The following is a 13708-nucleotide window of genomic DNA, read 5'->3' as shown; positions in this document are numbered from 1 at the left end:
GCAAGAATTGATAATAGTTGATATGTTTAGAATCTTCCACTTACCCGAGGTAGGAAAGCATCCATACTTTTTTGTTTGTACAGATGAACTGATAAAAGTCTTCAACCATTTTGTAGGATATGTGGATCGTTGAAAACGATATTGTTTGCAGTAACTGTTTGCAGCAGCTCAAATATTGTTATCAATTTCATGACACAATATTATCCAATTTGGCAGCAATACAAAAGATGCCTACCGTGCAAAGTATGTGTGCTCCGGAAGATGTATCAAACCGCTGCACCATATGTGAGGCATGCTTCGAGTCTAAACTAGAATTAGAAAGACACCTTAAACTGTTCCATCCTTCCCCGAAGAATCCTTCGTACCACTGCAAGCCGTGTGATAAATCGTTCAAAACAAACCGTGGAATGCTGCAGCATAAAACAATGTATCACGACTCGTCCGAGGCGTACATGTGCCAAATATGTGATCGCCACTTTATCACCAAAACCAACTACGAGAACCACATGCGCTACCATCAGGATTTCCTGTGCAACTTTTGCAACGCCTGCTGGGTTTCCGAGCGCACTCTACTCGATCATGTGCGCGCGGCCCACTTGGATCGTTTCTTTGTATGTCGGTTCTGTGATCGAACGGAGCGTCTTAAAAAGTGTCTGAATCGGCACCTTCGAACGTCGCACCAGCAGGAAAGCAATCCGTATTACTGTGGACACTGCGCTAAGGAGAGCATGGTGTACGACAGCTTCGAAGCGGCGATAGAGCATGTTCAAGATAAGCACACCCACGATGAAGACATCAATGATCATTCCGCTACGACGGATGGCTACGAGGGCCTGTTGAATGGATCTATTTTTTCCAAAGAACTCCCGCAGCTTGATTTCCAAGACACCGACGAATTGGTTAAGGAGCAGGAACAGTTCCTCCAAAATCTTCAGCTTACGCGAAATTATGCCAAAGAGAAAGCGTCTCCTGCGCACCAACACGAAACGCGAATCGATCGACGGGTAGTGCTGGAGGACTTTCTGGATGAAGCGTTCGAAAATGATGAGATATGGGAGAAGTATATAGAGAATGGAGAGGAGTACCTGATAGATGATTACGACATTTACCTTCAGGGAATGGATGGCACTGGCAGCCAGCCGAATCCTTGCATGTACCGCTGTCCGAAGTGCGATCGTGGCTTTCAGAAACAGATCCACTTGACGGTTCACTTGGCGGAAGAACATGACATGGCCAGTCTGGTGTGCAATGACTGTGAGGCAAGCTTTACGCGTCTGCACGCATATCGAGCGCATCGCAAGGAACACCTAAAGGAGAATGTTCGCTTCCGCGAAAGTAACATCCCGGAAATGGAGGAAGCACTCTCGTTGGTGCAAAATACCCCGGTGGACTACTCGGTGCAGGAGGAAGAAAACGGCTACCGGTTCATCTGCAAACTATGTGACCGTACCTTCCAGCGAAAGCACAATCTGGAAAAGCACCACTGCCGGTTCTACGAACAACTGGAGCAAGAGAGTGATGCAACGAGCAAGAAGCACCAACAATGTCCCCATTGCGACTTCCGATCGCATTCCGGAAAGGATCTCTATCTACACCAGAAAACACATCATAATGCTAGCAGCATCAACGCGCTTAGTCCGGAAAATATCTACTGCATGCTGTGTGATCGTCGGTTTAGTTCCACCTCCGGTTTGAAGTACCACATGAAGCGCCACACGGGCATCAAGGCATTCACGTGTATGTACTGCGGGAAAAAGTTCACGGCCAACACGAACCTTAACGCGCACATCCGAAATGTGCACAGCGAGCAGAAGGCACACCGGTGCACCGAATGTGGAGAAGCGTTCGCGACGAAGGATCATCTCAATAAGCATGAGCGCTCCCGGCACCGACAGGATCGGGCCTTCGTTTGTAGTGAATGCGGAAAGAGCTACTATCAGCGATCGCACCTGAACGAACATATAGCCGCATCCCATCGCGAGTGTCGCTATATGTGCCAGGTCTGCAACAGCTCATACGTCTCCCGAAGCTCTTTGAAACGGCACCAGCTGCTAAAGCATTCATAGGATGTTCAGTTATCAAAAGATTTCCTAATGAACTGGAAGTTAATTTTACAAAATTTTTGGTTGCAAGAAAAATTTTTTAAGCGTGTTATTGCACTTAAAGTAATTACGAATTATTTAAAATGATATTTCTTTTTGAAAGAGGAAATTTATTTTTGAAAGCGAATGTAATGGAATGCCCAAACATCGATAATAAAACAAAATTATTCCAAAAGTGATAAATGCAGTTAATGTGAAAATTAACAACCGAAAAAGCAAAACTACAAACAGCTTTCTTTCCATAATTTAAAATAGTTGAATACATCACAATACAGTTAATCTAACCTGTTCTCAAGAACAAATCAATGTTTCATTAAATTTATTATATTTAAATGTTTTCTTTAAATTCAATCCATTTGTAGTAGTCTCGTTTATATTATCCATTTCTTTCTTCGTTAGTTTTGTTGCTCGGTTCTTTTAACTCTTTTTTAATGTTTTCATACGTTCTTAACTCATTTTCTCTCTTTCTGATTGCATTAGCACAAACGATCTGTTGCAGTTGAATTTTATTTCCTGTTGCAGTATTAATTTCTATTATACTTTGCTGCCATCTGTCTAAACTTTACGACCGTCGGGGATCATTGTCGGTTGGATCTTCCGTTGCGCAAAAACTGATCAATACATGACTTAATCACATTTGCGACGAATGAGAAATTTATTAGATGCAAACTCTGCAGGAAACGTAACGGAAAGTCTCGCAGGGGTCATGATGAGGGGGGATTTTGGTTTATATGTTACCCAGTAGAACCCTACCGGTTAGTCTAAGGCTAATGGCCTTCCTTGAATTATCTTTAATCTACCTTCTTATTTGTCAGATGACGTTCGCGATGCCGGCTAACGAACATGTGGGTTATCGGAGAGTGGGTGAGTATTTACATCGAACAACGATTCGAGTGACTAAAACGACTACACATACTAAAAGGCGCGATTGATAAATGAAAAGTAATTTCGATTAAGATTACGCAACAAAAGCTTCTGGAAATGGTATTATTTCGAACAACAAAAAACAATATTAAACGCCAAGTAAATAATCGATTGGCTTTATAGACTACATACTGGTTTTCAGACGCACAGGTAATGAGGTTTCATGATTTCTCGCGGTTCCTCGCAGTCATGTATATTGTAGCTGCAGCTTGGTAAGTTGCCTCTTTATCCAGCATAAGTTTATATTTCTAAAAAGGCTTAGTCGAACGGAAAGACTATCATCAAAATTGCCTTACAACGGAAACATAGCTGCACGTGTAAATGTTAAGCAAAAAACAAAATTGCGTAGAGAGGCGTGTGTCAGATTCTAGGTTTCGTCCTATCTTTGGTTCAATTGTGGTACACTATCTGACGACTATTCGTGGAATTCCGCATGTTGCCTGTTTATTTATTTCTATCGAATAATAAATTCGACCAAAAAACTCGTTTGAATGTAGTTGAGCTTTAAAAGGAAAGGTAATAAATGTGTAATAAAAATTAAAAAATTATAAAATGTACTGGTAAACGGAGAAGCATGAAAGAGGGAAACAATTTTATAAATTTCCTTTTCTTCTTTTTCTCTTGGAATGATCCAACTTTTCATCAAATTGGCTGGAATAGGACTGGAATCTGTTTCAATAGAGTATCACAACAACTGGAATAGAAAAGAGGGCATGTTTTAAAGGTACGCAGAATATGGAATAAAGAAAAAATAATAAAGCAATTTTACATAATTTGTAACGTACTAATACGAGATACGTAATTAAAAGAGTATTCAATTTGTGACATGGGAATTGTTTAAATTTGTTTGTACGACTTTGTGAATGAGTTCTGTAATACACACAGAATGAATACTACACGATCGGTGGGCCAATTTACCTCTCCACCTTGCGCACTGTGGAAATTTGATAGTTTGGCCCACCTACTCTTCTCTTATCGCAAAAAAACTTGATTATTTGTTCTATTGTGCCACACACGAATTCTTTTCGAGTTCTTTTTCACTTGCGTTAGATCGCATCCGAGGGCATAGGCCGGGATGGCCAGGCTAAACCAAATTGCATGTGGCAGAAGACCAATTCTACCTTCCTAACACAAATGCAACGTTGTCCATCAATAAGCCAAAGCATACACAAACATGGCATAGTTGTGTGGTTTTGTTTTGGTTCTGATTCCCATAGAATGTTTCTGTTTTCGCTTGTATGATATAAAATTCTACTCTGACTTTCGTAGTCAAACACTACACCGTTAGACGATTTTCTATAAATAGGTAAGTATGTTAAACCGGTACTATAAGCATTATGTTTGCAATACAAGCGAGTCAAGAGTGAGTGTGAGAAAGATAATTAGAGAGCCGCAAACGTAAATCTTATCCTAGAGTTCCTAATTCCGAGCATCACGCTGGTTGTTTTTTTCCCATAGTCGGTATTTAACCGTTTAACCGTTCCATTTTACAATACGGCTTTTCTACACGACTCTGGATGATGTTTTTAGAAAATTTGGAAGATATTTTTGCTCCATAGTTTCCTCCACCCGATAGCATTATCGCTTCCGATGGGTTTGCAATGTGCAAAATGATTATTCTTTTTTTGCTCCTTCAAACCACGGCTATTCTTCGGTTTTGAAACTTCAACTCGTCATGGCCTGTGCTGTTCGATTACGTTTGGATACTTTTCCATCGAGTACTCTTTGATCGGGTACTTTTTTTGTAACTTTGCAATTTTGTACACCAAAAGCAGAAGGGTTTGTTAGACGACGGGCTTACTACGATCGACAGAAGGTAAAAGCAAAAGAAAACAGAAAACCTAAACACGGACACTAAACAATGGGTAACGTTAAGGGGTAGGTTAAAAAACAAATCACAACGTAATAAAAAAGGCAACAGAAAATAAACAAAATGTTAAACAAAATGCGACTAGACACAAATAAAGGTAGGGTTGTTGGTTTTGTATGTGTGTTTGTGTGTGTGTGGATACACTTAACAATTAATTCATGCTGCTTATGTCTATGACACTGAGTGAGTGATTAATGCATAAAATAAAATGTCCATTCTTTTTTTCGACGAAAACAATGGCAATTGAACGGGATCAAAAAAAAAAAAGAAAGATCGCCGCCCAAAAAGTTCACACACACGGTCCCATCCTTGCGGTGTAACTCTACGCATTACTTGTAGTAATGGGTCCTCCAGAGAAATAGAAGGGCGGTGATAAGAGAGCATTTTCCGCAGGGAAAAGCGTTTGTTTGGAGTCATGCCCTGTATCTTCTCCTGCACTAGGCACCCTCTTGGTAGGCCCTCGCAATCAGGGCTTTAGGAAGCGCGTGCGTGCCAACGGAATTCGATAGGAGAAGGCAGGGTGGTGCGTCCACTCAAACGGTTGTTCCGTACGCGGCCGTGAACATGGCCCGCGAGCTGTCCGTGTCAAGGGAGATATCTTCCGGGCTGGCGAGATCAACACGAATTTGATCCAGCTGGCTATCGTTGGCCGAGTTGGTCGCACTGCCACTGTTCAGCTGACCCCCGGCACCTCCACCGCCGCTGGTCGTAGTGCTGCTGTATGTGTAGCTCGTGTTACGCCGACGATTTCCTCCCTGCCCCTGACCGTTCCCTCCGCCCCAGTTGCGCAACGTCCAGTGGAAGTGCGTCGGTCCGGCACTGGCCGTAGCAGAGGAAGGTGTAGTGACACCTGCACCGGCTGCCGACGCTACCGTCGTCGTCGTGACACTTCCGGTGCCATTTGTCGAAGGCATCATAACGACGGTACTGTGCTGCTGCTGTTGTTGCTGCTGGATCGCATCGCTACCACCCAGATCTCGACCACCAACCGTAATATCTACATCATCGTCGGCACCAAGTACTGTCGAGGGCATCACGATCGTGACTTCGCGATTGGTGCACGGAAGGGTTTCTGTTGCACCCGCTATCATGTCCATGCTGTCCTTGGTCCCCGAGTTAGACGAGTTTTGCGAGTCGAGTGAATCGATGCTACTATCGATAGCTGCCAGCCCATCGACACTAATACCCACCGAACGGTTTCCGGCATGGTGGTGGTGCTGATGATGATGATGGTGGTGACCGTCAATGCGATCGGCCAACTCGCGGAAACGTACAATCGCCTCCTGATCGCCTTGACACTCCTCAATCGAGCGCAATATCTCCCAGCAAAGGTCCGACTCAATCGGAATCGGTTGATCCGAATCACGGTTATAGATTGATATGGCGATGTGCACCGGGTGCGGAATCGGCAGCGGAATCAGCATTTTGTCCGCCGCATGCTTTGGTTGCTGTTTCCGCTTCCATGGTTTCCAACTCGCGGTTTTGTGTTTCGGCGAGGGTATCGGCGAGCGGCGAGCTCGCACGCGTGGTGTCGTCAGACCGGAGGACGATGTATCGCTGTAATTACAAGTTTAGATTTTATGAAATAGTCCAGCAAAGCTGTAACCTTCTGTTCGGTTCGTACATATTTAAAATTTACGTATAAAAATTATTAACATTAATCCAACTGTCGAAACCTCTTAGTTACGATCAGATGTCAAATTAACTTTTACAATTTGCAATTTTTGCTTAAGAATGCTGAGAAAGCAATAGATTACTGAGCAAATAAATTTTAGAAATTTAATAAAAACGAAAAGGAATTTAATAAAAACATACTTCCGTTTTTCTGCCCGCCTTGAGTTGATCATAACCCGCGATCGTGGATTGAATGCGGACACCTCTAGATACGGCGAGTGCACCTGAATGTTGCCACGCGGTGCATACACGTTCCCCAGCAGGTCCGGTCCATTGATGCCCATGATGTCGCTGGTGTTCTGCACCATCTCGGTGTACCGGCTGAGGTCGAGCTGCGCGTGCGGTTCCAGCTTGAACTGGGTGTCCGTGTCCGAAAGTGGCGTCAGGAAATCCAGGCTAAAAATGTCCGCATACAGCATCCCGGCAAGACCGGCCCAATCGCCCACCGAGAGGCCCTTTGCGTCCCAAAACTCTTCCTCGCTGATCGACAGCCGAGCGATCACGTGCGAGGGATAGAACTTCTCCAGCATGTACGCCGACTGCTGGATGACAATCTTTAGCTCCATCGTGTTCAGCTTGATGCGCGACTTTACCGCCGTCGTCAGTCCCGTCTGCAAGTCGCGGCGTCGCTTCTCGAGCTTCTCGTGCAACGATACCATCAGATCCTGGCCCTCACGTTCTAGCTGTCGGTAGGGGCCGACGGTTTTAGAGAGCTGTGCCGAAAACGGTCCAAAGCAGGCTTCTACAAACTGGCTGAAGTCTTTTTGCGGTTGACAGATGATAGTCTCCATGGAATGTTGGTATGCCTGTGGGGGAGCATAGGTGGATGATTTTAAAATAATAAAGCGGTATCCAAGGTACTCCGAATCGTATTCGAACCCACTAAGCTCATTTTTAACTCAAACCTATCCTAGTTAGGCCTATAGGGATTCTATATTTATCAGTGCTTTCAGGATGAAAATCATTACTGAACACGACTGCTGTGAACTGGTGGTGTCTTCCTTTTTAGACAATAAGATGCTACGCTATGCTTACTATGACTTTCGAAATGTATTTTACTAAATAAGCCTACTGTGTTCACCACAATCTGGACTATTTTTGTGCTGGATGGATTCCCCTTTAATTAAACTGACCACTTTTCAACTCACCTGCAATTCATCCAGTTCCATTTTTGCCTCAAAAGCAGCCAACGCCTGTTCCGGTTTGATCGAAAAGTAGTAATCCAATGCTAACCCGGGACCAGCGATGCGCCGTACTGCGAAACTGTCACTTGCCGGCACCCGGCCACACTTCTTGATAAACAGATGGAACGTGGCTGCATCCCAGAACAGCCGCACCCAATACCGTACGATGCCGACGAAGAACACCAACACCGCGATCAACGGACAGAGTACGGATGCTACGACAAGGGCGGCCACCGGTTGCAGCAGCCCCTGGACGCCAATGTTCCATCCGACCGCTTCGAGCAGAATGCAGTACCGATTTCGGCGGCTCTCGTCCGGACAGTCTAGATCATACACAAGCATCATGTACAGATGCAGCGTGACCGTGATGAATGGCATCCAAAGGGGGGCGGAAACGGCGAGCACCAAACTCGATGCACTTACGGCGAGGCAGAGCAAAGGAAATAGCACCAGAATGACGAGCGTCCCGAGGAATCCCTTTATGAAGTAGTTGTACAATCGGTTGAGATGACGCGTCATCCCTTTGCCGATGAAACCCGTATCCGGTTCGGTCTCGAAATGGGTTCGCGCTTTGGAGATATGACGCCAAAGTTCCATCAGCCGCGAGAACATGGTCGGTGTGATGCTGGTTTTGCGTGGGAAGAGTGTTCCGTTCACCTGCGATAGCTCCAGGTCGGCCATGAAAGGCTTCTTGCAGAACAATGCTCGAAGACCGAGCGGGCTGCACCAGGGCACAATTACGCCAAGCAGAAACATAATGTTCCAAGTCCAGGTCCAGGTGCGCTGGAAGAGATTTAACAGGCGCCACATCGGCCAGCGGGTGCTCGTCGAACGAATCAACTCCTTTTCGACGAGGAAAACGGGCTGGCTGGGGTCCGAACGGGGCGTAACGATAGAGGTTGCCTGCTGGCAGGTCACGGTCGGTATAACCTCCGAGTGGCCTTGAAAGCTGCGCCGAATGATCCAAGACTTGGGCGACCAGATGCGGCAGGCCCACTGAAAGTTGCGGGTCGGTGTTTTGGCATTTTTCAGCTCCTTCAACAAGACCGGTTCTCGCTAGGAAACGGAAAATATATATATTAGAAATAAACGCCCGCCGAATTGATAGTGAGCTAACTTTAAACCTACCTCCTTCATAAATGCTAAATCACGATTAAGAAAGTACACCGTTTGGTGTAGATTGTGACGCTGGGCGGCCCGCAGTGCTTCCTCGTGTGCTCCCCAGGTAATCTTCGACAGCTTCGTCAGCTCGACGGCGTTCAATTTGGCCCGCAGCCACGGATAAACGCGCGACAGTACCGGATGCTGCTCCTGGAACGTCTTTTCCATCTCTTCGCGCGACTTTTTCAACTCCTTCTGTATTTTATCCACCGCTCTGGAATGGGTAAGAATGAAACGAACCACACTACGGTTTCGGCACAAAACATGCTCCTTGCTCTATTTTTCTTACTTGTGCATGATGACGACCGATTGGGCCTGCTGTACCAGCAGCTGCGGTATGTTGTCGCCCAGCTCCGCCAAATCGGTGTTCGACAGGATCGACGTGTAGACACGCTGCAGATACTCTTTCATCACGGCGTCGTTAACCTCCTCCTCGATCTCCGCGTCGGACATCTTGCGCTCGCGCAACTCGCTGATGAGCCGCTCGCGGAAGTGAAGAAACCAGCCGCGCGTTTCCTTCTCCAGGATGCCAACAAGGATCGGAAGGGCGCGCCGCATCGTGTCCTTCGAGAACAGGCGCAGATCGATATCCTGGCCCTTGGGTGTCACGTATAGGTACGGGATCGGTTGTGCCTGGTTGCAGTTGACGTCGAACTTTTCCATCGTTGCCCGACGCAGCTGGTGGCGCACGTAGCTGCACAACGAATCTAGACAGTCTTCGTACTCGCTCTACAAAAAAGATTAAGATTTTGAAAACCATTTGCGAATAAAGATTTTTTCTCGCAAGCTAATTCCTTTTAAGGGAATTACGATCGCTTGGAACATGATCTTAAGAAGGAATGATCTGATATTTTTTATGATAGACTCAATAGATATTCAACTCAATAGATATTCAAATATTGTAGATGTAAAACTCACGGATGATGTACAAATGTATTGTAAAACATTGTAGTACTTAAAAAAAATATTGTGTTGTAAGTTATGTTTGTTGTAGCCCAAGTTGGCCCAATAGATGGTGCCTTGAGCAAGAGAGTGATTAAGTGTGGTCATACAATAAGGAACTCTATACAAAGTACTATGTAAAAAGCTCTTTAGCACCAAATGATGCTACCACTACTAAAACCAACGATTCTATAAGCGATCGTAAACCCTTTACAACGAATTATTAGAAGGCTAGTAAGTACTTACTCTACAAACTAACTCCGCTACCAAAAATCGACAACGCTCTTCTTTAATTTTATTATCTAAGTTATGCGCTAGCAACGAGGGAACGCCTGTGGATGGAAAGAGGAAATTACATTATCAAACCCGTTTAAGTAATTTGCAACTCGCAAGCAACTTACCTACAACCATGTCGACCAGTTTGATCAAACCCTGCAACAGGGCCCGGATGGCGTGGGCAACGGAAAAGAAGTGGCCAGTGAGGCGTCCCTTGGCAGTAATGACGATGAAGCGAGCGGAAAGTGCGAGATCGCTGAGCAGCGAGTCGCGCGTCCGCTCGGAGCCCTTCTGTAGGAACTGCGACAGTCGCCAACGGTGCACCTGGCCGGGAAAGTTTAGGCTCGGCACTTCGAACTCACTGCAATTGAGGTAACAAGAATGCGTTATTACTTAGAAGAACTATTTGACAAACGAATCGCGCGAAAAAACACGTTTTGTAACGTACATCTCATGCAACACTCAGTTATTAAACACACGAAACACTACCGTCTTCGTTCGGAAATCAAATCGTATAATATAAACTACTGGATCTTCTAAATGATTTTTCAGAATCGTTTTCAACTGTACTTTCTCAACATAAAAAATCATGATTGCTATCGAAAAAGCTACGCGAAAATAATACGGGATGAAATTCATATTTATCTTCCTATACGTTTCTTTTGTGATTCAAAGTGCAATAGAAACCGGTAACAAAGAACTTAACATATTCTCCGACAAGTGCATATTATCAACGTACAATTTGTGCATACTTTTACAGACAACTAGGAAAACAAATAGAAACAAAAAACAAAAACCTCCAAGATTTGATTCTGTGTTCATAAATTCCTTCGTACATTCAAACGGCCTGGGACAAAAGCTTTAGTTTAATTTTCATAGATTATCCTACAAATATAACACATACACATCAAATACAAGTAAGCCTAATCGGACCTATCGATTGTTTAAGGCGTATCTTTCTCTCTACGCCGACGAAACCTAACTGCATTTCATCGCAATGATCGTCGGGAATGGGAGAAACAATGAAACCGGATACGGATAGCCGTACGGTCCAAAAAGAGAAAACAAATATCACAACTAAAAACAACACGGGAGTTTTTTTTGGAAACGGAAATGGGAGATATGCGAGCAACAAACAACACACTAGAGACAAGGGGAGGGGAAAGATACTGAAGGTAGAGAGAATTATTACTGCAGCTGCAGACTTTACCCGGTCAATTGTACCGTTTCCAATTGTTCGCAATTCAATTTCTTCGGTTTTCCAAATTTGTCCTTTTGCAAGCTTTCGAATGAAAATATTTACAATCATTTAAAAACCACGCGCACAAGTGGTGCAATAGTTGCGATGATGATGGATGAGGATGGTATGAGGAAACTAAAATCTTGGTGTGTTGATGAGGATGATCGTAAAAAAACATTGGAACTGATTAAGGATGCAGCATTTTTCAAGCGAAAGGAAATCAAATTCGTAACGGAAAATGAACGGCGGAAAAAAAAATAATTGCAAAAGGGGATAAAATAAAAGCTTTTAGATAGAAGGTTGAGAAAAGCCATACTCAGGACAACAGAACAGAAATCAATACTGTAACAGTAACAAATGAAAAGCAAAACACTTTCGGTAAACAAAAGGCCTACTATGAATGTATATCAATGTGAATATGAATAAAAAAATGCAGAAATTTCAAAAGTAACAAAAGAAAATTTAAATCGTTCTTATTGTATCGTATATTGTTGGCCAAATGGATGAATGAACATTTTTCTTTTCGGTAAGCATTCCGAATCCTTTCCGTTTTAATAAGAATGTTTTTGTCGATAAACGGAAGAAAAAGCATTAACTCAAAAAGGGGCGAAAGACGAGAGTACTTAAGCGCCTTACGAACGCTAACAGGACAGAACTAGGCACGAGGGCTTTCGATACTCACCCACGTTCACGCAACGAACGCAGTTGTGCGTTGGTCAGCAGTCGCGGTTCGCCGGTGCCGTCTGCGGCCACCGCATCCAGCTCGTCGAACGGCGGTGCGATAAACAGATCGCGCAGGTTGATCGGACGTGTCTTCCGGCTTCCACTGCTGCCGACGAGCGAGTTCTGCATGTTGACATTGCTACCACCACCCACTCCGGAGACCGTAAGGGAAGTTTGGCCCGCCCCATTTCCAACGCCACCACCGGGGCTGATCGAAAGCGGTGTGGGGAGATCTAAAAAAAAAAAAAATAATAAATCAAACATCAATCGTGCAATGCCGAGGAAGCAAAGAGGTAGCATCCAGTAACTTACTGATGGGAAAAGTTTTCCAATGATAGAGAAACTGCTCCGCGACCGCTTTGATGTGCTCGATCAGCTGCTCCACCTCGGGTGGGGCACCGATCAGGTTGATCTGGAAGTTGACCGGTTCCTTTTCTGGCGGGAGCAGCGAGGTCGGACGCACCAGCACCGGACCCCCCATCCCACCGCTCGAGTTACTGTTTGTCGATCCGCGCAGAGCAACCGCCGAATTTGCATTCATCGTCGTCGTCGTCGTCGTCGTGCCATCGCTGTTTCGTCCCGTTTCGAGGACCATATTGGTGGGCATTTGCCAGTTCAATAATTTTTCTTCTCTTCACCAGCTACGAAGGGAACTCCACCACCCTCCACTAACTTTATACCAATGATCCACGGACCAACCGGGTTGGGTTTCGACCGGGTTGTAGTAGTCAAGTTTGTAAAGGATGCTGCTACTGCTAATCCCTCCTCCTGGTTGCGAACGAGTGCTATATGCTGTGCTACAATACTAGGACGATCTGGTGGCTATGCCCTTGCGGCTGACGGCGGCAGTAGTGGTAGCAACGGTCACAGCGACGGATGGCAGACATTTGTACTTTTTTTTTGGTTCGGTATCGGTCAAGTAGTATCGGAGATATTGTTATATTGTTCGATTAATTTTCGTGTACATTCTATAATTTTTTTCTATCGGACGCGAGATTCTGGTTAAAGTGGAATGTTCTGCAGGATGCTGAAACGAAGGAAAAAAGTACATTCAAAAACATTAAAATTATTTTTTTGTATCTGCTTGTCAAACATTATTAAAACTCTTTTTAAAGCCCACATTTAGTCTCATGGGAAGAATGCATTTTTCATGCGTTTTGCAGCTTAATTGTTCCGCTCGATAGCACGCGGTCCAAACAAGGTCAGTGATCTCGGGACGACCGGATGTTGGCACAGCGAAAAAGTCGAACTACTAATTACCAACGAATGAATGGAACACCTGGTAAGTGAATTCGACTGGAGTTGCCGTCACAAATGGTTTCGAATATCTGTTTGGCAAAAGAATGTGAGAAATTATTGGCAATAATGCTAAAACGTGATAAGTATAAAAACTCAATCGCTCTGGCGTGTGTGTTTAACGAAATGGAACCGATGTAGGGTGAACAAAAAATAAACCTTTATTACACCATACACCACCGTCCCGGCACTGCAGCTGCATTATGTTCTGCATGCGGCACGCAATATTAAAGGCATGGCATGGAAACACACCCCTCATCGGAATAAGAAACACATTATAATAACACAGTAAAGTTCTTGATGACCTTGGGTGACC

General features: G+C 44.6%; 2 protein-coding genes across 3 annotated transcripts; one reads left to right on the top strand and one right to left on the bottom strand.

The window, feature by feature from the left end:
• Positions 1–119: 119 nt before the first annotated feature.
• Positions 120–2066, top strand: LOC131284823 (gastrula zinc finger protein xFG20-1-like). The gene has a single exon (XM_058313683.1). The coding sequence runs from the start codon at positions 120–122 to the stop codon at positions 2064–2066; it is 1947 nt and encodes a 648-aa protein (XP_058169666.1).
• Positions 2067–5245: 3179 nt separating this feature from the next.
• LOC131289967 (uncharacterized) lies at positions 5246–12662 on the bottom strand. Of its 2 annotated transcripts, XM_058319321.1 has the most exons (10): positions 12409–12662; positions 12056–12248; positions 11344–11415; positions 10259–10494; positions 10104–10189; positions 9205–9644; positions 8883–9129; positions 7719–8810; positions 6712–7376; positions 5246–6453 (listed from the first exon to the last, which is right to left on the bottom strand). In XM_058319321.1, exons 1-10 carry the CDS (start codon positions 12635–12637, stop codon positions 5430–5432), a joined length of 4284 nt encoding a protein of 1427 aa, XP_058175304.1. In that variant the 5' UTR covers positions 12638–12662; the 3' UTR covers positions 5246–5429. The 2 variants fall into 2 exon arrangements, with proteins under 2 accessions (XP_058175304.1, XP_058175305.1); XM_058319322.1 differs by lacking the exon at positions 11344–11415.
• Between the last annotated feature and the right edge of the window lie 1046 nt (positions 12663–13708).

This window comes from Anopheles ziemanni, chromosome 3, assembly GCF_943734765.1.
Source record: "Anopheles ziemanni chromosome 3, idAnoZiCoDA_A2_x.2, whole genome shotgun sequence".
NCBI classification, from domain to species: domain Eukaryota; kingdom Metazoa; phylum Arthropoda; class Insecta; order Diptera; family Culicidae; genus Anopheles; species Anopheles ziemanni.
This window is presented reverse-complemented; position numbering and strand designations above follow the sequence as displayed.